The 23,973-nt window shown below is 43.1% G+C and overlaps 1 protein-coding gene across 6 annotated transcripts; it reads left to right on the top strand.

The window, feature by feature from the left end:
- Nucleotides 1-26: 26 nt before the first annotated feature.
- Nucleotides 27-23,669, top strand: LOC135554723 (small G protein signaling modulator 3-like). Of its 6 annotated transcripts, none has more exons than XM_064987154.1 (21): nt 27-179; nt 10,264-10,356; nt 10,738-10,823; nt 11,113-11,176; nt 12,841-13,040; nt 14,157-14,264; nt 14,562-14,705; nt 16,053-16,248; nt 16,585-16,730; nt 16,996-17,229; nt 17,293-17,475; nt 18,099-18,254; nt 18,591-18,645; nt 19,328-19,377; nt 19,508-19,660; nt 19,739-19,809; nt 19,917-19,965; nt 20,836-20,921; nt 21,010-21,132; nt 21,444-21,504; nt 21,915-23,669. In XM_064987154.1, exons 2-21 carry the CDS (start codon nt 10,350-10,352, stop codon nt 21,996-21,998), a joined length of 2,256 nt encoding a protein of 751 aa, XP_064843226.1. In that variant the 5' UTR covers nt 27-179; nt 10,264-10,349; the 3' UTR covers nt 21,999-23,669. The 6 variants fall into 6 exon arrangements, with proteins under 6 accessions (XP_064843226.1, XP_064843224.1, XP_064843225.1 ...); XM_064987152.1 differs by having other exon boundaries at nt 16,966-17,229; XM_064987153.1 differs by having other exon boundaries at nt 14,157-14,279.
- Nucleotides 23,670-23,973: the final 304 nt, after the last annotated feature.

Genomic DNA, 23,973 nt, shown 5'->3' with positions numbered 1-23,973 from the left:
TACTTTTCACATTGGAAAACATTGGAGAAGCGCAGTGATACCAAAGAGAAACGCACCGCAGACAGGTGCATGACGCAAAACAGAGACCCCAGTAGTAGAAGATTTGGCTATTTTTACAACTAAGAAACGCCGGCGGAAAATATTGGACAGCCTTTGTAATTGTACAGAATGACAATAAGGTAAGATACTAGCTATTGTAATGTAGTCACTGACACTGCACTTGTTGTAGCCAGAGCCGTATTTAACATATGGTTAGCTACCTAGCTAGCTATTAGTTCGCCAGTTAGGTAACATTAGCGTTGTTATCAAGCAAGCTAGAACTGTTAACTTACTAGCCAGGCTTCATGCATGTTCATTGAATCTATCTATCATGATTGGCAATGTAGCTAGCTAGCTAGCTAGCATGTTCTGAACAGCATATTAGTAAACTGAAGTTTAGCTTGTTAGGTAGCCAATACAATCACGAATCAAAGAATATGTTCATGTCAAGTGATGACGAACGATAAAGGTTTCCATCCCTCCAAGTCGTGAAATATGCTTGGACTGTTGGCATCAATATAACGTTGTTGCTGCTACAATGGAATATGATCATGTTATTTATAACCGACAAATTAAAGTTAGTATGGCGAGTTCATTGACGAGGATTTGTGATCGGTGCCATGGGATGATGGTGGTTACTAGGTTTTTCCACACATGCGCAGTGTACACTTGTTTGTAGACGCGCGGATATTTTATTTTTTTATTGTTTTTAGGAACTCAGTTGGTCTTAACTTACTGAGTTAGCATAGTAGAAACACAAGGTGCAATTTCGAAATGTGGTTGTGCATCAGTAGTTTTCTCTTATGGCTTTCACAGATGGTCACTCAATTAGCCCATGTCAGCAAAACATTTTTAGATTGGTTAATTTGTCTACCCAGTTATCTAAGCTTGTTGTAATCATGGTCAAATGAGCGACCAGGGGCCCTTATTCAGATATCATTCAGATATCATATTAACTTCAAACATTTCTCTACATCCTATGGCAACGTGTATAATTGCAGGAAATTAGCTGAAAAACTGCTAGTGCTTAGTGGTGGGGAGTCGACTCCAAAATATTTGATTCCTTGACTATCTGCCCCATTCTCATCCGCTTGGAATCAACTCCAAAGATTCATTATTTTTGCAAAGGTGGAAACTATTTGCCATAGTCTACTTCGAGAACACAAACTCTTGCATCTTTCACAGTGCCAACAACAAGGAGAGAGTGATGGGTGGGAGCACAGCCAGGCATAGGTAGGTGTGTCGGCCACTAGGCTGACAGCCAGAACCATGCATCAGTAATCAGAAGATGTAGTCGCAATGCTGTATTTTGTCATTTCTTGTCTTGCAATGTCGCAAATTCATTGAAGTAAGAGCTATCAGTGAGTAGGCTGAGCTATTCTATACTCAACATACCGAAGACCAAAAATATATTTTTTGTAACAGGCAAGACAGCAAGGGACAGAGAGGATCGGGGCAGACAGCCAGAACTATGTGCATAGGTTATATTTTGGTAATCTGTATTCAGCAATGTCTTGTCTATTAATGCCTCATAAATTCATCAAATGTATATAAAAGTATAGGGTGAGTATGGTTAAGCAGGACACCTGGCAGAGTGGGAGATTTAAGCTTTGTAATGGATATCCTATACATTTGTACAATAACAATCAATGCCTGTGTGTTATTGCGAAAATATGAGACTGATAAACAAATTGGTTCAATGGGCATCATTGTGGGCATGGCATCCCGTGTAATGGCATGTCTCTAGAGGCATAATGATAAGTCAAATGACATAGGGTTTCTGAGGTAATTGATGTTAAGGTTCTATTGTTTGTTTTTTTTCACTAAGAAAGGATATTCATTACGTATTTTGTAATGGGATGTAAATCTAAATGACTGTGCACAGCCTTGATGGGCCCCATGGTGGACCCCAGCTTTTTAGAATAGTGACATTTTGACAGTATCCCTATCACCTACTGTCAAACTGGGACACTCCTCTATGCCATGGTAATGCAGACAAAATATTTAGTTGATTATGAAATGCATGTTTTCTTAACACAAATCGATTTTCTAAATGGGACCAAATGTTTAATTTAATTTTCCTTAAATCTGCTAACTTGCTAGCCTTATCATGGTAGATTGTGCCATGTCATTCCATGGGGTCCATCAAGGCTGCACACAGCAGATATATCACAGAAATATTCTTGCTCCTACACATCACCTAGTCATTTTTAGGCTAAGTTGATGAGCAAAGGGGCAGCATCATGCTCATGTCAGTCCTCTAGAATGAACATGCAGTCTTCCTAGTAGGACTCAGCAATAATGAGGTGGTGTGTGCGCATCCGTTTCAGCGTATTTTGGAGTCGAGCAAGAGGCGACTCCAACCACAGGAGTCGCGCACCACTACTAGTACTTAGGGATTTAACTGAAGTGTCGGTTGTTTTTCCATTTTTAAACAACTAGCTAATTATTTGAAATTCCTCTTTGTTCCTTTTTTTCTGTCAATGTACTGCAGTTTCTGTAGAGAAATCAGATCATGTCTGAAATGTACGATGTTTTAGTTTCCAACTGGCCAATGTTCTACATAGTTTAGTGCAGAAAACATGATAATTAACTACATTGACCATTGCTGCTACTAAGCTACAGATGAATGCAGGATCAAGAGGGGATACACGGAGAGCAGTTGCTTTGAGATATTGGTATTCAGCAGTCATAAGTCTGCCTTATTTACTCTGAACTACTAAAATAGTGATTTGTCAGACAGCGTAGGCAGCAGCTCTATAGAGATAATGACTTGGAATGAAATGATATAAAACAAATGTAATGTACACAACTGAAATATTAAAGTCATGTGAATAACTGATGGTTAATAAGTGATAAGCAGTCACTACCATCGTGGGAATTGTATTAATTGTTTTATTCTGTTACAGCATTCAACCCGCATAATGCGTAGTGCGTTTAATTTAACAAAAATCCGCCCCATGGCAAAATGAGTAGGTTTGCATGAAATTTGTAATATAACCAAAAAAATATACATATTTTTTGCTGTCGGGGGGCGATAAAAATGTTTTGCTTGCATGGTGGATGGGGAGGGCCCAAGATAATTTCACAAAGGGCCCAAAATGGCAGACCCCCTGAGCCATGAACAAAGTTGCCCATCCCTCGGTCAGGTGCTTGCAGGGGGTGTGTGTATAATTTTCATCCTTATTAGATGTTTAAAGTGCTGTGCATTACTTTACTGACACCGTTAAGTATTGATTTGGGTTGTTTTGTTATTGGCGTTTGGTCTGAGTGCCTAGGATGGTTGTATTAAGCCCATACAATGTAGCAACAAACAACACAACATGTCTCAGTCTTCTGTACGTTGCTCCAGTGTGTTGGAAACATCTGCATGTTTCAATAGTGAAATGAATGGTACCATCTTACTGGCTCCACCACACACTCTGCCTTTAACACCTGTTGGTTAAAGACCACAGTGTGACGGATGCTGTTGGATACTGTGTTCGTTTGGATCAGAGGCAGAGCCTGTTTCCTCAGTAGGGAGTGTTGTGATGACATTTAAGTTCCCTCTAAGCTCCTTGGAAGGCTGTGGATTTATGGAGCTTTCCCCAGAATAGTATTTGGGATTTCGGAGAAAGTGGCATTTCTCGTTACCGTGTCTCACATGTCTGTGTGTTGGAATAGGTCTGGGAACCTGTGATGGGGCGTGTATGCCACTGTTTGTGTGAGGTGCGACGCCAGCATGCCAAAGAGAATGGGGCCTGCTGATCATAATTTAGCTGTTGAGCAGAGTGGTGCTCGTGGCAGCTAGTCTCTTGCATTGTGTGTGTGTGTGTCCAATGATATAGCCTGCTGTGACTCACCATTTGCTGACGTGACTGTCTGGCTCTGGGGGGACCTGCTGGAAGGAGAGCCAGGGAGTAAGGGGATGGATTAAGGATTATGAGCAGAGAACAGGTCACTTTCACCAGAGTCTACAGCAGCAGAGAGGGAGAAGGCCCATCGCAGCACTTCCTTTAAGAGCATTGGGCCAGTAACTGAAAGGCAGCTGGTTCGAATCCCAGAGCCGACTGGTGAAAAGTCTGTCTGTACCCTTGAGCAAGGCACTTAACCCTAATTGCTCCTGTAAGTTGCTCTGGATAAGAGCATCTGCTAAATGACTCAAATGTAGCTGCCATTTAATAATAATACATGAAAAAAAAAATTGTATAGCACCTTTCACTACAAGCAACAGTGCTTCACATCATAAAACAACACAAAATATAAGTACTAACAAAGACTGGAGGAAGGACAAAGAAACAAGATGGGTAATTAAAATCATGCATTAAACACATTGTTATAAAAATGTCTTCAGCAGGGATTTAAAAAGGCACTGAATCTGCAAGCCAGATCTCCTGCTCTGGTGACTCAAGAGGGCTCTCACACACAGGGCACTCCCAGCCCACACAGCAGGATCTTCATTGTGTAAAGTGTAGGTAAACACAGGAAAGCCTCGCCTTAAAATCTGCCCATCCAGCTCTCTTTATATTGCTTTCTTCCAGAATTGTCTCTAAGAATTTAGAAAAGGGATACATTTGCCCTATAAATGTGTAATACCAATCCAACAAATGACTGTGTAGCCTACATGTTGCCCTGTACCCCCGAAGCAGGAAAAACACAAGGACTAGTCTAGGACTGCTCTGGCCATCCTCCAAACCACCAATTGATTTCTCAAGTCCCAAATATCCTCTTCATATGCTGATACTCCCTGTCTGGATGAATGACTGCTTTGTTGCCATGGTGGTTGGCCTGATATGCTTGGCTGGCTGGCTATAGCTATTATCCTAATGTAGTCTGTTTTTGAGGAGGTGATAGTGGGGCTGTTTACTGTGAATGAATGGTCTCTAGGAAGTTGTATCAGAAGAGCGAGCCTCCTGCTGTTGAATAATTTCAAGGTGGTCGTGTTGTTGCCGCAACGTTTGTTTTCCGACAGTGTCTGTTTCCATGAAGCTGTCGTCGGTTACCATGGTATAGTTGCCGGGAGTGATTGTCACAGTTCAGCAAGCTAAACAGGTTTGTAAAAGGTCTCCTGGTGTTGTAAAATGCATCTGGAAAACTTAAAGTTGTGTGTGTGCTTTTTAAATTTTTCTGTGTGACCTGTCCCCACATCACTTCCAGTCAGCAAGTCTGGCTGTCGCTGATTACATCTTCAATAGGCTAAGTACTGTTTGTTAACATGGACACTGTGTTACTAGGGCCCAGGGGCGCTGTAATGTGTTTTTGTCATAGTGATTAGAGAACATGACTTGTTGGCTCAAAGGAAAACAAACATCTTCTAGGCTACACAGCTCATACGACTTGAGTGAGCTTTCCTCCCAATCCAAGACTAAGAGACGACACTGTCTCCGGGGGAAACGGTCTCCATGGGTAACCAACTAGGTGTTCTTTTGGCCTGTGATGAGGTAACTGTGTTTGTCTGTAAGCTCTATCTTTACTCGCTGTGATATGAGTCTGGGTATGAACTGATAGGGACACGACTGTGTGTGAGTTGTGTGTTATCGAGTGGGGATTTTCTACTGACTGCATTGGCTGCAGAAGGGTTTCTCACTCACTCACATGATTTTAGGCTTCATTATTCATTCACCAGATAGGCTAACGCCTGTTGATTTGTCCTTGCAAACGCACATACAAACATACATGCATGGGTAATTCTCACACAACTGACATTTGACCCAAAGAATGATCGTGTTATTTTTCATGACATTTCCTCTTGGTTCTCTGAGATATTAGGATACTTTTTTTTGATCTGATATGCATTTTGTCACAATTTCCACAACTACCAATTGAAAAATTGTTCCTATTGCAACCGTTTTCAAAGTCCTAAAAAGTTGTACGCAAATCTATTTCTAATACTTTGTAACATTGCTTCCCTAATGACAAGGCCTGAGTTAATCACACTGAAAATAAAAATATTACAAATATAACTTTTTTGAAATTTCTCATTACAGTAACAAAACTTTTAAAAGGTTTTTGTCATCACTTATGTATACAGTGTTATTTATGAGTTGTATTTATGCACATATCTGGATGAAGATTAAGACAATTGCTTAAAGTATACATTTTATTTTTCCTAATCTCAATATCGGTGCATTACAGTAATGATACGCAGGTTACGGAGATGAGACTACATGTTTCGGTAGTGAATAGTTTAACTGTATTGCTTTCTATCAGAGATTCAGTAACTCAACAAATCATCAGTGTCATTTGTTAATCCCAAATTACTTGCATAATACTAAAGTCACTGATCGTAATGCAATGAACTAAAATACCCTTTATTTCAGATTAAGTATAAGTACTTGTATGCATGTATTTTCAAAGGTGGACTTTAAAGTAACAAAGTGACTTTACAGGTAATATTGGTGTATTAGGATGTGGATATTTGTGACTCACCATCTGGATTCGGTCCAATGGAGAAACATTTTGAAATGTAAAAAAATAAATTGGGATAAAAGTAGAGACTCTGAGCCTGAACAATGGTATATTATACCCATTGTTCCTCAACTGCAGTGTAAGTAATTCTGCTTTGAAAGTTAAACCTGTAACCCCACTTTTGAGAAAATGGCCTTTTTAGTGTTTTGGTACACTTACTGGAGAGCTCATCTTTGTCGACACCCATTCAGCATCATTCACATCCTCTTAAGCGTTAGCCCCACCCGTCACTTTCATGATTCACATGTGAGGCCATGTGCAAAACAGATTAGTGTAGTAAACAACCAAAGATTTCAAGACTAAAAGTAGTAGACTTCAATAAGGAAACTCCAGGTAAAAATACACTGTCTTGGCCTATATCCTAATCTGACTTTGGTGCAGGTCTTCACATTACCGTCTGTAGTAAACACACACTATATAAAATTGAAGTTTGTCACATGCACAGGATACAGAAGGTGGAAACGATACTGTGAAATGGTTACTTGCATATTTGTATATTTGTATTATGATTTTTCAACGCCGATACCCGATTTTATTGGGGGACCACATTTTTTTTTAAATTATTTTATTTGGAATAATGACAATTTACAACAATACTGAATAAACACTTATTTTAACTTAATATAATGCATCAATCAAATCAATTTAGCCTCAAATAAATAATGAAACATGTTCAATTTGGTTTAAATAATGCAAAAACAAAGTGTTGGAGAAGAAAGTAAAAGTGCAATATGTGCCATGTAAGAAAGCTAACGTTTAAGTTCCTTGCTCAGAACATATGAAAGCTGTTGGTTCCTTTTAACATGAGTCTTAAATATTCCCAGGTAAGAAGTTTTAGGTTGTAGGAATTATATAACTATTTCTCTCTATACCATTTGTATTTCATTAACCTTTGACTATTGGATATTCTTATAGGCACTTTAGTATTGCCAGTGTAACAGTATAGCCTCCGTCCCTCTCCTCGATCCTCCCTGGGCTCGAACCAGGAACACAACGATAACAGCCACCCTCGAAGCAGCTTTACCCATGCAGAGCAAGGGGAACAACCACTCCAAGTCTCAGAGCGAGTGACGTTTGAAACGCTATTAGCGCGCACCCTGCTAACTAGCTAGCCATTTCACATCGGTTACACCAGCCTAATCTCAGGAGTTGATAGGCTTGAAGTCATAAACAGCGCAATGCTTAACGCACAACGAAGAGCTGCTGGCAAAACGCATGAAAGTGCTGTTTGAATGAATGCCTACGAGCCTGCTGGTGCCTACCACCGCTCAGTCAGACTGCTCTATCAAATCATAGACTTAGTTATAACATAATAACACACAGAAATACGAGCCTTAGGTCATTAATATGGTCGAATCCGGAAACTATCATCTCGAAAACAAAACGTTTATTCTTTCAGTGAAATAGGGAACCGTTACGTATTTTATCTAAGGGGTGGCATCCATTAGTCTAAATATTCCTGTTATATTGCGCAACCTTCAATGTTATGTCATAAATACGTAAAATTCTGGCAAATTAGGTGGGCCAAACTGTTGCATATACACTGACTCTGCGTGCAATGAATGCAAGAGAAGTGACACAATTTCACCTGGTTAATTTTGCCTGCTAACCTGGTTTTCTTTTAGCTAAATATTCAGGTTTAAAAATATATACTTCTGTGTATTGATTTTAAGAAGACATTGATGTTCATGGTTAGGTACACATTGGAGCAACGATATGCACCGCATCGATTATATGCAACGCAGGACACACTAGATAATATCTGGTAATATCATCAACCATGTGTAGTTAACTAGTGATTATGATTGTTTTTTATAAGATACGTTTAATGCTAGCTAGCAACTTACCTTGGCTTACTTCATTCGCGTAACAGGCAATCTCCTTGTGGAGTGCAATGAGAGGCAGGTGGTTAGTGCGTTGGACTAGTTAACTGTAAGGTTGCAAGATTGAATCCCCCGAGCTGACAAGGTAAAAATCTGTCGTTTTGCCCCTGAACGAGGCAGTTAACCCACCGTTCCTAGGCCGTCATTGAAAATAATGTGTTCTTAACTGACTTGCCGAGTTAAATAAAGGTTAAATAAAGGTGTAAAAAAAAAAAGAACTTGAATTCGGCCCTAATTAATCGGCCATTCCGATTTAATCGGTCAACCTCTAATTTGTAATAAACAATGAACACTTTATTTGAACTTAATACATAAATAAAATCAATGTAGTCTCAAATAAAGAATGAAACATGTTCAATTTGGTTTAAATAATGCAAAAACAAAGTGTTGGAGAATAAAGTAAAAGTGCAATATGTTTAACTTGTTAAGGCTGGGGGCAGTGTTGAGTAGCTTGGATGAATAAGGTGCCCAGAGTAAACTGTCTGCTACTCAGGCTTGAATACCAACAACGACGAGACGGCCTACAGGGAGGAGGTCCGTGCCCTCGGAGTGTGGTGTCCGGAATGTTCAATAACCTCTCACTCAATGTCAACAAAACAAAGGACAGTAATGGAGAAGGTGGAACGTTTTTTATTATTTTTTTTAAGTGTAATTTTTTTAAATGTTCCTCGTCGTACACATCACGGACAAACCTGAAATAGTCCACCCACACAGACAGCGTGGTGAGGAAGGCGCAACAGTCCTATCGGACTGTATCACCACCTGGTACGGCAACTGCACAAAGGGAGGAGGGTGGTGCGGTCTGCACAAAGAATCACCGGGGGCAAACTACCTTCCCTCCAGGACACCTACAGCACCCGATGTCACAGGAAGGCAAAAAAGATCATCAAGGACAACAAACACCCGAGCCACTGCCTGTTCACCCTGCTATCATTCAGAAGATGAGGTCAGTGCAAATGCATCAAAGCTGGGACCGAGAGACAGAAGCTGTTTTTCAATCTCAAGGCCATCAGAATGTTAAACAGCCATCACTAACAGAGAGAGGCTTAGAATAACTGGTTGAAACATTAAATAGCAGAACATTTTTCTTTTTCTACTTTGAATACAAAGATGGAAGTAGTCTTAATGGTTACACTTAACTGCTGCTCATTCAAATACACTGAGGTCAAATGCTGCTGCCAGCCCCCCTTCTACTCCCTGAGGAGCTAGGCATGTCATGGGTTTACTTTCAAGACAATAACACTCTTATAGTGTGTGTTTGTGAGACAAGTCAAGGAAGGGCAATATTTACAGTATGTAGAGCAGCAGCCATGGTCACGTTGTCATGATTATTGCATGAGAACAGTTGGTGCTTCAGAGTTTTATCCCTCTTTCTTCCTCCTTCACACACCCCCAGTTTTCTTTCTCCCTCTTGCTCTGATCTGTTCTTCCTCCTTATCACTCACTTCAATCTCTTTCCTCATTGTATCTCTCTCCATCCTGACCTCCCTCTTGTTCTATCAGTTTTGATCCTGACTGCATGGTGCAAGAATAGGTCATGTGAGTCTTCTGTTTTGTTTGTTTTCTATAAGGAAGAGGTGTGTTCATGAGAGAGAGGCTGTTGCTCCAGTAGTTCTACTGCTTGACATGGAGAAGGGTTAAGCTCTTATTGTGTGCTCTGTCTAGTGTCTGTAAATGTGTTTGAACTGACCCCTCCTTACTAGGATTACCAAAGGATGTACTGATGCTGGCTACCTTGCTACATGGAATTGAAGACCAAACTGAACATGCAGGAGCTCTTCTGCCACTCTTGGATTGAAAAAGGAGTTAACTAAAGGGGGACTAATCTTTGGGACATTAGTGTGAGTGAGTTACTGGGTCAGACAGGTAATTTGTATGTGTTTTCTCCTTCCAGAGTCGGTGCTAGTATCTGATCTCCCTCCTTTCCCAGAGTGGTTGTCTACACCAACACACACCTTATTCATTCTGCTCTCCTCCGGCATGTCAGGTAAGGGCTCCCATCCCTCTCTTCCCCTCCTCCCTCCCTCAATCCCTCCGTCCTCTCCCTTTTCTTTCCCTTACGCTTCCCCTTTCTGATAGCTTTTGATTATCCTTCTGCCAGTTTCTCCTCTTACCCCCCCCCCCCCCATCATTATCCATTCCGTCTTTCTCTCAAACTTCTCTGTCAGGGTTTGATTTTCCTCCTGGCAGTCTATTCTCATTCAGTCCTCTGTCATACCACCTCGCCCCTTTCCCTTCATGTTTCCTCTCTTCTATTTTCTTTATGTCCCTCACATTATTTGACTCACAATCAGTTTATCCTCACAGTATCTCATTTTTGCTCTTCTATCTCCCTCTTCTCTCATTCCTTCCCCCCTCTGTGTTCCAGGTGGTTACACTCCAGCCCCTGGGGGCCCCTTCTCAGCCCTGACCTCCAGTATGTGGCCCCAGGACATCCTGGCCAAGTACTATCAGGTACAGACTGACCTGACATCTTTGTACTGCTAGGTTATCACTTAGGAGAGGGAGCCTCTAGCTTAGTACTGTGGTTTTCTAGGCTATTTCTGGATTTATTGAATGTGAATGTTTTTACCACACCTGCCCATATTCATATTTTTTGCCATTAATTCTTGTAGCGTCTTGTTTGCACTCATTGACCTATAAAGGTACTGCTTAACCCTTAGTGTTTACTGTGATTTATCTTGTACTTTAATATAATATGTCATGGGACTTGTTGTATGGCTCTTATTGTCTCCGTTTACAGAAGGACCCAACAGAGGAGGCAGAACTGCTGTATGATGAGTTTGGCTTCAGGCTGGACAGTGATGGTAAGAAGAAAACACAGGACTCAAACCTTCAACATCACAGATATATCACTCATTGCATGCATCAATTTGAATGTGATTTGCTTCTTTTAAATGATATCGTCTTTACTCACCCAGCAATATGTTAGCAGTCATTCAGTAGATGAAGAGTTGACTACCGTGGTGGGTTGTGCTCAGCCCTCTTTTCCCTGGATCAAAACACAGTAGTTGCACCAAGTCACAAGCATTGATTTAGGGGGAACTACTCCACAGATGGTAACCACTGGCCTGTCTTTGACTTCGCCATCTATTTTTATCTCCATAGTTGTGGCATCTTCCCTAAATTGCGTCCACGAATCCACCATTGAAATTGTTAGAAAGAATATGACGCTCCAGTAATATAGATTACTATTGAAATAAAGCTGAAATGTGTTTTTCTCCATTATAATGGACACAGTGCAACCTTTGTGAGGTAGGCTGCTGGCAGGCTGCTGGTAGGCTTCGGCTGCGGTACAACAAAGCCAAGTCAGCCTCTGCTCATGGTTCTCACAGGAAGTGAAATGATGGGCAACACAATGACTTACCTCATGATCATTCACGCCGCAAATGACGTGACGAAGTTCCTTGAATGTTCTTTCACGGGTGCTTTTCATTATCTTGATAGACAGTTGTGGTTTCTAGCTAACGTTACACCAATCAAAGCAGTGGAACGTGTAGAGAAGCAACTTTGGTTTTGACCACTATACGGCTGCGGGTTTGCAAAATATTATCATATCACACAATTATTCCATTTATAAAATGGTCAGATACATTTTTATTTTTAGCTAGTCTTTATTAAAAATATATTATCCAATGGATGATGCATTTCTGGTTAAAAAAAAAAAGTGGAGGTGCAAAATCCCGTTTCCACGCCCCATTTTAATTTGCTCCATGGCCCAGGTTGACAAATGTGTATGTCATATATCATAAGAAAAGACCGCATTCACACATTTGCACAAAGTGGGCACTTCGGATTTGTCATTTCCCAACTATTCCATACATGGATTAAACTGACTTATTGAATGAAATCGTTACGCAACATCATGGGTAAGCTCTGGTCATCGTCTTTCAGATGTTTTCAGCCATAGCTCTACAGTTACAGTATGCAACGTGTGACCGATCAATTCAATACCTGTGATCAATTCACAGGCATTGAATTGGGGCCTCCCGAGTGGCACAGCGGTCTAAGGCACTGCATCTCAGTGCTAGAGGTGTCACTACAGATCCTGGTTCGATTCCAGGTTGTATCACAACCGGTCGTGATTGGGAGTCCCATAGGATGGCGCACAATTGGACCAGTGTCATCCGGGTTAGGGTTTAGCTGGGGGAAAGACAGTCATTATAAATAAGAATTTGTTCTTAACTGACTTGCCTAGTTAAATAAAGGTTAAAAAGTGACTTGCACTGCTTGCTGAAATCCTATTGACCTGTTGCTGATACTGTAGACGTAGTCCACTGTAAAGGAACTGAGACGCAGCTGTTGTTGGGCCCATGTCTAATGGGTTAAAACGGGGGAAGCAGACCTTAGTGGTGGAGGAGGAGAAATCATTCAAACAGGGGAAGCAGACAGTGCCAAAGTAACAGGAATGCAGGAGTATAACCCTGAACAACGATAACTGAAGTTGAACACCATCTCTCTCCCCCTCCAGATGGAGTAGAGCCAGAGCTGAGGCCAGAGCCCCAGAGAGAGGACCCCCAGCAGAGGCTGCGCTGGCAGGCCCACCTGGAGTTCACCCACAACCACACCGTAGGAGACCTGACCTGGGACCTCATCTCCCCCGTCCTGCCCCGCTCTGAACGCCTCCGCTCCCTGGTGCTGGGGGGCATACCACACAGCATGAGACCACAGGTAAGGGGGCCTAGAGGGGGGAAAACACAGCAGTAGAGGTTTTAACAAAGGGAAAAGGCAGAATGAGACCACAGACCAGTAAGGGGAGATAAAGTGGTCAAAGGGCCAACTCCTACTACGGTGTATAACCTGATTCAGAGATGTCTGTTGTAGAGGTCGACCGATTAATCGGAATGGCCGATTTTAGTTAGGGCCGATTTTCCCAATTTTTCATAATCTGTAATTGCCATTTTTGGACACCGATTATAGCCGATTACATTGCACTCCACACGGAGACTGCGGTGCAGGCTGACTACCTGTTATGCGAGTGCAGCAAGAAGCCAAAGTAAGGTGCTAGCTAGCATTAAACGTATCTTATAAAAAACAATCACTAGTTAACTACACATGGTTGTTGATATTACTAGTTTATCTAGCTTGTCCTGCGTTGCATATAATCAATTCAGTGCCTGTTCATTTATCATTGAATCACAGCCTACTTCTCCAAATGGGTTATTTAATTAACAAGCGCATTCGCGAAAATAGCACAATAGTTGCACCAATGTGTACCTAACCATCAACATCAATGCCTTTCTTAAAATCAATACACAAGTATATATTTTTAAACCTGCATTTTTAGTTAATATTGTCTGCTAACATGAATTTCTTTTAACTAAGGAAATGATGTCACTTCTCGTGCATTCTGTGCAACAGAGTCAGAGTATATGCAGCAGTTTGGGCCTCCTGGCTCGTTGCGATCTGTGTGAAGACCATTTCTTCCTAACAAAGACCGTAATTCATTTGCCAGAATTGTACATAATTATGACATAACATTGAAGGTTGTGCAATGTAACAGCAATATTTAGACTTATGGATGCCACCCGTTAGATAAAATACGGAACGGTTCCGTATTTCACTGAAAGAATAAACATTTTGTTTTTTCGAAATGACAGTTTCCGGATTTTACCATATTAATGACCTAAGGCTCATATTTCTGTGTGTTTTTATATTATAATTAGGTCTATGATTTATTGAGATATATAAATCTCAAACTATAAAAATCTCGACGTTAAAAAAATCATAATCGGTCGACCTCTAGCCTGTTGTCTGACTGCCCCCCCCCCCCTCTGGTGGTGCTAGTTGTGGATGCGTCTGTCTGGAGCTCTGCAGAAGAAAAGGACTACAGAGATCTCCTACAAAGAGATCGTTAAGAACAGCACCAACGACGAGACCACTGCTGCCAAACAGGTACTGGATGCTGAGGTACTGTACATCCAGATGACTCCAGGTGGAGGGGTGGAATGGTACTGATGATGTCAGATGTTTCTCTCCCTTGATGAAAATCTGTCATTGAGGAACAAACATTGTTAACCTGTTTAAAAAATATATAAGTGATTTACAAGGGGATTTATTAATGGTTGATTATTCATTTATAGATGCTAATAAATCTGTAAACTCTTACAACACATTGGTTGAAAAACAATATTTCCCCCCCATCTCTCCACCCCTTCTCATCCCACTCCGTCCATCTCTTCCCCCTCTCAGATAGAGAAGGACCTGTTGCGGACCATGCCCTCCAACGCGTGTTTCTGCAGCCTGCAGAGTGTGGGGGTTCCCAGGCTGAGGCGGGTACTGCGGGGCCTGGCATGGCTCTACCCAGACATTGGCTACTGCCAGGGCACAGGCATGGTAAGGAGGACGTTCACTGTGCTCTATTGTGTAATTACAATCTATACACTTTCCTCTGCCTGGTAAAGACTTGGTATATTACCATCCAGGTTAATACACTTTCCTCTGTTTGGCTGGTAAAGACCTGGCATATTACCATCCAGGTTAATACACTTTCCTCTGGCTGGTAAAGACCTGGCATATTACCATCCAGGTTAATACACTTTCCTCTGTCTGGCTGGTAAAGACCTGGCATATTACCATCCAGGTTAATACACTTTCCTCTGTTTGGCTGGTAAAGACTTGGTATATTACCATCCAGGTTAATACACTTTCCTCTGTCTGGCTGGTAAAGACCTGGCATATTACCATCCAGGTTAATACACTTTACTCTGTCTGGCTGGTAAAGACCTGGCATATTACCATCCAGGTTAATACACTTTCCTCTGTCTGGCTGGTAAAGACTTGGTATATTACCATCCAGGTTAATACACTTTACTCTGTCTGGCTGGTAAAGACTTGGTATATTACCATCAAGGTTAATACACTTTACTCTGTCTGTCTGGTAAAGACTTGGTATATTACCATCCAGGTTAATACACTTTACTCTGTCTGTCTGGTAAAGACCTGGCATATTACCATCCAGGTTAATACACTTTACTCTGTCTGTCTGGTAAAGACCTGGCATATTACCATCCAGGTTAATACACTTTACTCTGTCTGGCTGGTAAAGACTTGGTATATTACCATCCAGGTTAATACACTTTCCTCTGTCTGGCTGGTAAAGACCTGGCATATTACCATCCAGGTTAATACACTTTCCTCTGTCTGGCTGGTAAAGACCTGGCATATTACCATCCAGGTTAATACACTTTCCTCTGGCTGGTAAAGACCTGGCATATTACCATCCAGGTTAATACACTTTACTCTGTCTGGCTGGTAAAGACCTGGCATATTACCATCCAGGTTAATACACTTTCCTCTGGCTGGTAAAGACCTGGCATATTACCATCCAGGTTAATACACTTTCCTCTGGCTGGCTGGTAAAGACCTGGCATATTACCATCCAGGTTAATACACTTTCCTCTGGCTGGTAAAGACCTGGCATATTACCATCCAGGTTAATACACTTTCCTCTGGCTGGCTTTTATTACCATCCAGGTCCCTTTCTGCACATTTTAAATATTACTTTGATCTTGTGTTCTTGATGAACTCTTTAATCTAGGGAGTTTGTAATACCTCTACTGTAATGTGTATATGTTTGTATCTGCCCAGACTCTGTATTTTCGCTGCAACCGAATTGCCCAACGGGGACAATAAAGATCTGATCTATTCTGATTCTTTTCTCCACCCTCTCCCCATCCCCAGGTGGTGTCATGTCTGTTGCTGTTCCTGGAGGAGGAGGACGTGCTGTGGATGATGTGCGCCCTGATCGAGGACCTGCTGCCACCCTCCTACTTCTCCTCCACCCTGCTGGGGGTCCAGACAGACCAGAGGGTCCTCAGACAGCTCATAGTCCAGTATCTACCAAGCCTGGACAGGCTTCTGCAGGAGCACGACATCGGTGAGAGAGATGGGGTTCTTTACACTTTAACACTCGTCTTATCCTACTTTGCTGGTTACTACTTTATGGAGGAAAAGGAACTGTGGTTGTCTCACATAGCTAACTAAGCTAAGATTGAAAGCACTAGTGTAAGTCACTCTAGATAAAAGCGTCTGCTAAATGACTAAGATGTTAATGTAAAAATGTGAATAGGGATCTCGGGGATCTACAGGGAAACTGTAGTAAGGCTTTTAAAGTCTGGCGTTGAGGCCACAAACATTGCTAAGAATGTCAGGTGTAGTGTAGGAGACCAACCTGCCGGTGTGTCCTAACCCTTCGTCTCCTCTCCTCCCCCAGAGTTGTCTCTGATCACGCTGCACTGGTTCCTGACATCGTTTGCCAGTGTGGTGGACATCCGCATCCTGCTGAGGATCTGGGACCTGCTGTTCTACCAGGGCTCTGTGGTACTCTTCCAGGTCACACTGGGCATGCTCAAGATCAAGGTGGGATAGTTGTTTCTCATTGGCTGGCTGGTTGCTGGTTTGATTTTAAACCAACCCCTACTCCCTAGACCTGTGTAGATCAGAAAGGATTGGATTGGTATTGAAAATCATACAGTAATAACTCCACCTCTTTTTCTTACATCTATCCAACCCTTTCAGATCTAGAGGCCTACAAGTGTCTTGGGGATTTGGGATTGGTCATTCCCCTGTTTAACCCTCTCCTCTCCCCCTACAGGAGGTTGACCTTCTCCTCTCTCCCCTACAGGAGGAGGAGCTGGTTTCCTCTGAGAACTCTGCGTCCATCTTCAACACGCTGTCCGATCTGCCCAGCCAGCTGGGTGACGGGGCTGTAGTACTGGGGGAGGCCATGAGGCTGGCGGGGGCGCTGTCCCAGGACACACTGGAGGCCCAGAGAAACAAACACCTGGCTTACATCCTCAATGAGCAGGCCCAGCTCAACACCAACAACTCCCACACACTCAACAACAACCTCAATAAAGTGAGTGGTCTGATAGAAATGTGTGTGTGTGTGATAGCATGTCTAACCAGAGTGTGTCTATAGGTTGTGAGGAGACAGTCGCTACGTAGGAAGTCCACTCTGAGCTCTCTGTTGTGGGGTGAGGATGAGGCGGAGGCTCTCAAGTCTAAGAACATCAAGCAGACAGAGCTGGTAGCAGCGCTCCGAGAGGCCATCACCCGCACCGCTGAACACTTCCACTGTCTGGACCCCCGACACACCAGCACTGTGAGTCTCACTACTGAATCATATAGCTGTCTGGACCCCCGACACACCAGCACTGTGAGTATCACTACTGAATCAGATTACTGATTATCGCCTTGCTGATAATTTTCAGAAATCTGAGACTTTCTGGTCTCTGAGCTCAGTCGCTGGCCGTTAAGTCGCTGAATGTATGCATCTCTTGTCCTCCCCCATGCTGGTGCTGAAGACCTGGATGTCAATTTAAGGCAGCCCTCTGCCCCTCTCTGATTCCGAGGGGTTGGGTTAAATGCAAAGACACATTTCAGTTGAATGCATGGTTGTACAACTGACTAGGTTATCCCCCTTTCCCATGGCTGATCTCCAGTAGATGGCTTTAGGTAGTGCCTGGTGTCATCGTGTCATGAGTCATATAATTGAATTCTTCCCCTGACACAGCAGCACCGTGAGTCATGTTACCCAACAATGAGTCACTCGGTCATTAAATCAAATCACTGAATCAATGGTGCTTCACACTGCGACACAGTTAGGAAATAGTGGAGTCATTCTGATTGACATGTTTGATGCACATTCTGAGCTAATTTGATTAGATTAATATATGTCCCTTCTCTTCATCTTTCTCTCTCTCCCTCTGTCCCTCCTCCTCTCAGGACCTGACTCCAGACTACTCCATGGAGAGCCACCAGAGAGACCACGAGAACTTCCTGGTTGTGTCTCGTAACCGACGGAGACGGGCCAAAGCCCTATTGGACTTTGAGCGCCATGACGATGACGAACTGGGCTTCAGGAAGAACGACATCATCACAGTGAGTGGACAGAACACATACATGTAACGGAGTTAAGTGCTGTAATTTCACTCCACAGCTTGCTTTAAATGTTGCCATGTATTTGTGTAGCTAAATCCGTTGGTACGTTGTCAAGGAAGTTGGTCACGTGTGTTTGTGAGCAGAGTAGCACTAGTTAGAGCCCGGTATGGTACAGGGACAGTGGGAAAGCTATACTATTAACAGCACTGACTTTGTTTTCGCAAACACAGCGTGTGAAATGTGTGTGAAAACATACGTCTAAAAAAAAAATCTAACGTTTTACAAAAGTGACTAACTCACTCCTCCATCTCATCCCTCTGTTTCTCTCTTTCTCAGATTTTTTCCCAGAAAGATGAGCACTGTTGGGTGGGAGAGCTCAATGGGCTGAGAGGTGAATGAAAACACCCCATCTCTGTCCCAATCTCCCCTCCATACGTCCTGTAGAATGTCCATCTCTGTCCCAATCTCCCCTCCGTACGTCCTGTAGAATGTCCATCTCTGTCCCAATCTCCCCTACGTACGTCCTGTAGAATGTCCATCTCTGTCCCAATCTCCCCTCCGTACGTCCTGTAGAATGTCCATCTCTGTCCCAATCTCCCCTCCGTACGTCCTGTAGAATGTCCATCTCTGTCCCAATCTCCCCTCCGTATGTCCTGTAGAATGTCCATCTCTGTCCCAATCTCCCCCCTCCGTACGTCCTGTAGAATGTCCATCTCTGTCCCAATCTCCCCTCCGTACGTCCTGTAGAATGTCCATCTCTGTCCCAATCTCCCCTCCGTACGTCCTGTAGAATGTCCATCTCTGTCCCAATCTCCCCTCCGTACGTCCTGTAGAATGTCCATCTCTGTCCCAATCTCCCCTCCGTACGTCCTGTAGAATGTCCATCTCTGTCCCAATCTCCGCTCCGTACGTCCTGTAGAATGTCCATCTCTGTCCCAATCTCCGCTCCGTACGTCCTGTAGAATGTCCATCTCTGTCCCAATCTCCGCTCCACATGTCTTAGGAAAAGATAGAAGGTTCCCCAGAGTGTTAGAATGTTGTAGTCTATCTCATGATCTGTTCTCTTACTCAAGGTTGGTTCCCAGCCAAGTTCGTAGAAATCCTCGATGAGCGGAGCAAAGAGGTTTGTCAGTGAATTATTGTTTAGTCAGTCTGTTTTTTACTAGACTTAAATTTGTCAGTGTTCTTTTAGTGGATATATCCAGTCTATGGGTTTGTCAGTATTGTATGTATAACTGTTCTGCTGTCCCCAGTACTCTCTGGCGGGTGATGACTCGGTGACTGAGGCGGTGACAGACCTGGTCAGAGGGACGTTGTGTCCTGCCCTGAAGGCCATCTTCCAACACGGTTTGAAGAAACCGTCCATACTGGGAGGACCCTGCCACCCCTGGCTCTTCATAGAGGAGGTAGGAGACCGAGGGCTGTGTTCAGTGTCTGTCTGTCGGTGCCTTACCTGACTGTTCTTTTGTCTGTTTTCTCCACAGGCAGCCAGTAGAGAGGTGGAGAGGGACTTTAACTCGGTCTACTCCAGACTGGTGCTGTGTAAGACGTACAGGTAACTTAGACACACACAGACCTCTGTACCATATGAACAGCTAGGATTCCTACACAGTTGTCTTAGTTGGGTGGTGCAGTTCATCAGTTCTCTCTCTCTCCCCCCAGATTAGATGAGGATGGCAAGGTTCTCACACCAGAGGAGCTGCTCTACAGAGTGAGTCCTCTTGTAAATGTTATCCTATAACAAGCCTGTTTACTTCCTCATACCCCGCCACTGAAGACTTCCCGCCACTGAAGACTTCCCGCCACTGAAGACTTCCCGCCACTGAAGACTTCCCGCCACTGAAGACTTCCCGCCACTGAAGACTTCCTCATTCCATCTCCATGATCTGAAAGAACTGTGTAATATGGGGCCTAGTTCTCCATTGAATTTACAGTATCTGGGTCTCCTGAGTGGTGCAGCGGACTAAGGCACACCATCACAATGCTAGAGGTGTCACTACAGACCCGGGTTCAATCCCGGGCTAGACTGACTATACAATAATTCACTGACAAACCTCTGGGAGGCCCATGAGGCTGCGCACAATTGACCCAGCACCGTCCAGGTTAGGGGAGGGTTTGGCTGGCTGGGATGTCCCAGGCCATGCGTCTGCACGCTGACTTCAGTCGCCAGGTGTGCGGTGTTTCCTCCGACACATTGGTGCGGCTGGCTTTTGGGTTAAGCGAGCAATGTGTCAACAAGCAGTGTGGCTTGGCGGGGTCGTGTTTCAGAGTAAGCATGGCTCTCGACCTTCAACTCTCCTGAGTCCGTACAGGAGTTGCAGCGATGGGACAATTTGATATCACGAAATTAGGGAGTAAAGGAGGTAAAAAGTACAATTTAAAAAATGATGATACTTAGTATCTGCATTTCAGGTGCTTTCAAATGGGGAATGAGGAACTGCCTCGTGGTAGGGGCCGATGGGCTGTGAATGTTGACTGTTAGAAACACAGGCCTTAGGCTACAGATAGTTTTTCACTGAATGTTTTGTTCATAAGCATTTGTTTCAGTGATGCTTCAGCGCCCTCCGTCTGTCTCTTCCAGGCGGTGCAGTCTGTAAATATGAGCCACGACTCTGCACACGCTCAGATGGACGTCAAGTTCCGCTCGCTCCTCTGCGTGGGCCTCAAGTGAGTCACACAGATTCTCTCACTCAGAGATCCTGGCTGTCCCTGTTATCAGTGAACACTCCCTAACCACATCTCTCTCCCCACACAGTGAGCAGGTGTTACACCTGTGGTTGGAGGTGTTGTGTTCCAGTATGCCTGCAGTGGAGAAGTGGTACCAGCCCTGGTCCTTCCTACGCAGCCCAGGATGGGTCCAGATCAAGTGTGAGCTCAGGTAAAAGATGGAGACAGATGTCCACGAGAGATTAAGAGAGAATGAGAAGAGATTGGAACAAATGATTGAGAAATAAAACAAATGAGAGATTGGAGTGAAACTGTGAGATCACAAGTGAGAATAAATGCGAGAGCGACACACACAAGACGGTGTCAGCAGACTATTACCAGATTAAATCACGCCATTCAAGCGTATTAACAGCTAGATTATTTTTGAAAGACTTAGAGGCCAGGATGAAGTGAAATGGATATAAAATGGTGTATGTGTGGAAAGGATGGTGGTGTGGTTTTAAAAGGGTGATGTTTCCTTAGGGTTCTCTCAAAGTTTGCCTTCAGTCTCTCTCAGGACTGTGAGCTGCCTGTCAAGAAAGAGGTATGTATGTGTGTGTGAAACACACACCCTGTGAACTCATACCTATGTGTGGTCTTGCGGAATTCAGACATTCTCAATGAAGGGGATGCAGATGTGTGACCATTACCTCTTTAGTTGGGATCTCTAGGTAAACTCTGATCTCTGGTCAATGTAGTTGGTCTAGTTACTCAACTAGGAAACTAGAGTTATCTAAACAAAAGCTGTTCCTGGTTCAGTTGTTGAGCGTAGCTGGTGGTGGCTAGTGATAGTAGAATAGTGAACATTGGTGAAAACCATCCCAATGCGCACACCTCACCCATGACCTCCATTGTGGACATTTTTAAACTGCACCCAGCAACTGCTGTTCCTTATACACTCCCTTTAAACAAACAGCCTCTTTCTGTCACTCTTTACTTCCCCCCTCCCTCCAGGAGAAAGATCAGAGGCCACTGAAGGAAGGAGTCCAAGACATGTTGGTGAAGCATCATCTCTTCAGCTGGGACATCGATGGCTAGAGACACACACCCAAAGCCTGCAAAAAACTCCCCTGCCCAACACATGCTGTGTGCCGGCCAGAGTGATCTTTCTGTTTCTTTCATATTGACTGCTGTCAGAACCCACTACTAGTGTTTCCATCACTACCTCTCACTAGGAAGCATTGTATTGTTCAGACATTTGATCATCATTCTACAAACACATTTGATATGCATCGTGGTTTCCCTTCCTCGTCTCAACTAACCTGCAGCTGAAGCCTTTCTACTGAGGATAGTACACTATAGGGGGCGCGTTCAGCAAAATGCAACTTTTTGGAATGTTCAGATAGAAATAAGCATTGTGGAACAAACATGCCTCTGACATGTAAGAATAAGGAATAACATCAGCTCTATTCATGGTGTTTCTATCTGCAATGTTTGGCAACTTAACGTGACCAGGGTATGATTTGAGACACCAAAACACTTTCCATGTCAATCAACTAATTACATTTACTTTCTGAGCTTGCTAACAAATCAAAGGTATTTTGATGTGTCTTAAGGAAGCAATTAGTATGTAACCAAGGTTGATAGTCCTGGCTGTTAGTTCTTGGGTGAAGCTACTGTGTATGTTGTCCACACCAGTGTTTCTGATACTTTAGATCAGGTGCAGAAGACTAGGAATATACAGAAAGTGCTGATTGTAGCATTCCTTAGGTACAGAGTAGTCACCTCTACTGTGCCATATGAAGTATTTCCTCAGACTCAAGGACTGGGGAGTATCACTAAGAACCAAACCGGGAGGAATGTACCTGAATTTGTCCCAGAGAAACTTGTTTTTGTTGTGAAACGTTTTGCAACAGTGGGCACTGATCTGATGTCCTAGTAGCACCTATGTTCGTGTGTCCTGCAACCAGTACTGTAGTAGGATGTGCTGATTGAGAAGTGGAACATACTCCAACCACCCTGTGGATCTGTGTTGGTACCCAACAATCCCATTCTACTCTGCATTCCATTCACTATTGTCTCAATGTTTTGGTGCCAACATGGCTCTCTGCTGTGGGCTACTAAAGTGTATCTGTAGTTGGTGACTGGGAAGAACTACTGTACTGTGTCCAAAAATGAAATCTATAACTATGTAAACTTTCATTTCAGTTATTTCTTTTACAATGGATGTGTCCATCCACCATCCATCTAACCTCCATATTGGTGTGTAATTACTGAAGAAAAGCCACTTGACACATAAGAAAATAAACTCAATCTCCCTGTTGTGCTCTGATATTAAATTTAAGGCAGTGTATTTAACCATCAGAAAATGGTGGTATACTATCCCAGTAACTTGTATTCATTCCCCTCATCTTAACCTGTAGCAATGTACCTATAGACTTCGTTGTGCTGACTGTCATACTACACAGACAAATGGTATCAGTTCAGACTCACTAACCTCAAACTACAACGTTAACCCTAATTTCAACCCCTATGCCTAAAGTTCTCACTGTTTAAATATAAATTAATTTCATGTACAACACAGTTGACCAATCAGTGATCAATTAAGCCTGTTTTTATTGGTGAATGTCAGAAGCAAACAGAATTCCACACCTAAGTAAACAGTGATGGTCCAAACAGCACTGCGACTATTATTACAATCAATGTCTCACTTAAACAGTTGCTAATCAAGTGTACATTATATTCTTAAATAAACCTTTTCAGTGTAAATGGAATCATTTATTTTAGACAGGACAAGTGGCCTTAACTCCTCTCGCCTCCTGAAAAATGACGAGAGAACGTGGATAAATGCGCTTGTATGAAATGACATTTACTCGCTCTGCTCAGGAAAATTACATTTACAGGTGTGATCCCAAAATAGGTGTAAAGTGAAATGCATTTACTTGTGCGCATGTTTTTGTCAGACAAAATAGCTGATCCATGAAAGGTGGCTCACAGGGGGTGTAATATAGTTGTAAACTCTTCAGAGGAGGATACACATGACTGTCCTCCATGAAAGGTGGCTATCGAGGAG

Source organism: Oncorhynchus masou, chromosome 14 (genome assembly GCF_036934945.1).
Source record: "Oncorhynchus masou masou isolate Uvic2021 chromosome 14, UVic_Omas_1.1, whole genome shotgun sequence".
Taxonomy (NCBI): Eukaryota; Metazoa; Chordata; class Actinopteri; order Salmoniformes; family Salmonidae; genus Oncorhynchus; species Oncorhynchus masou.
This window is presented reverse-complemented; position numbering and strand designations above follow the sequence as displayed.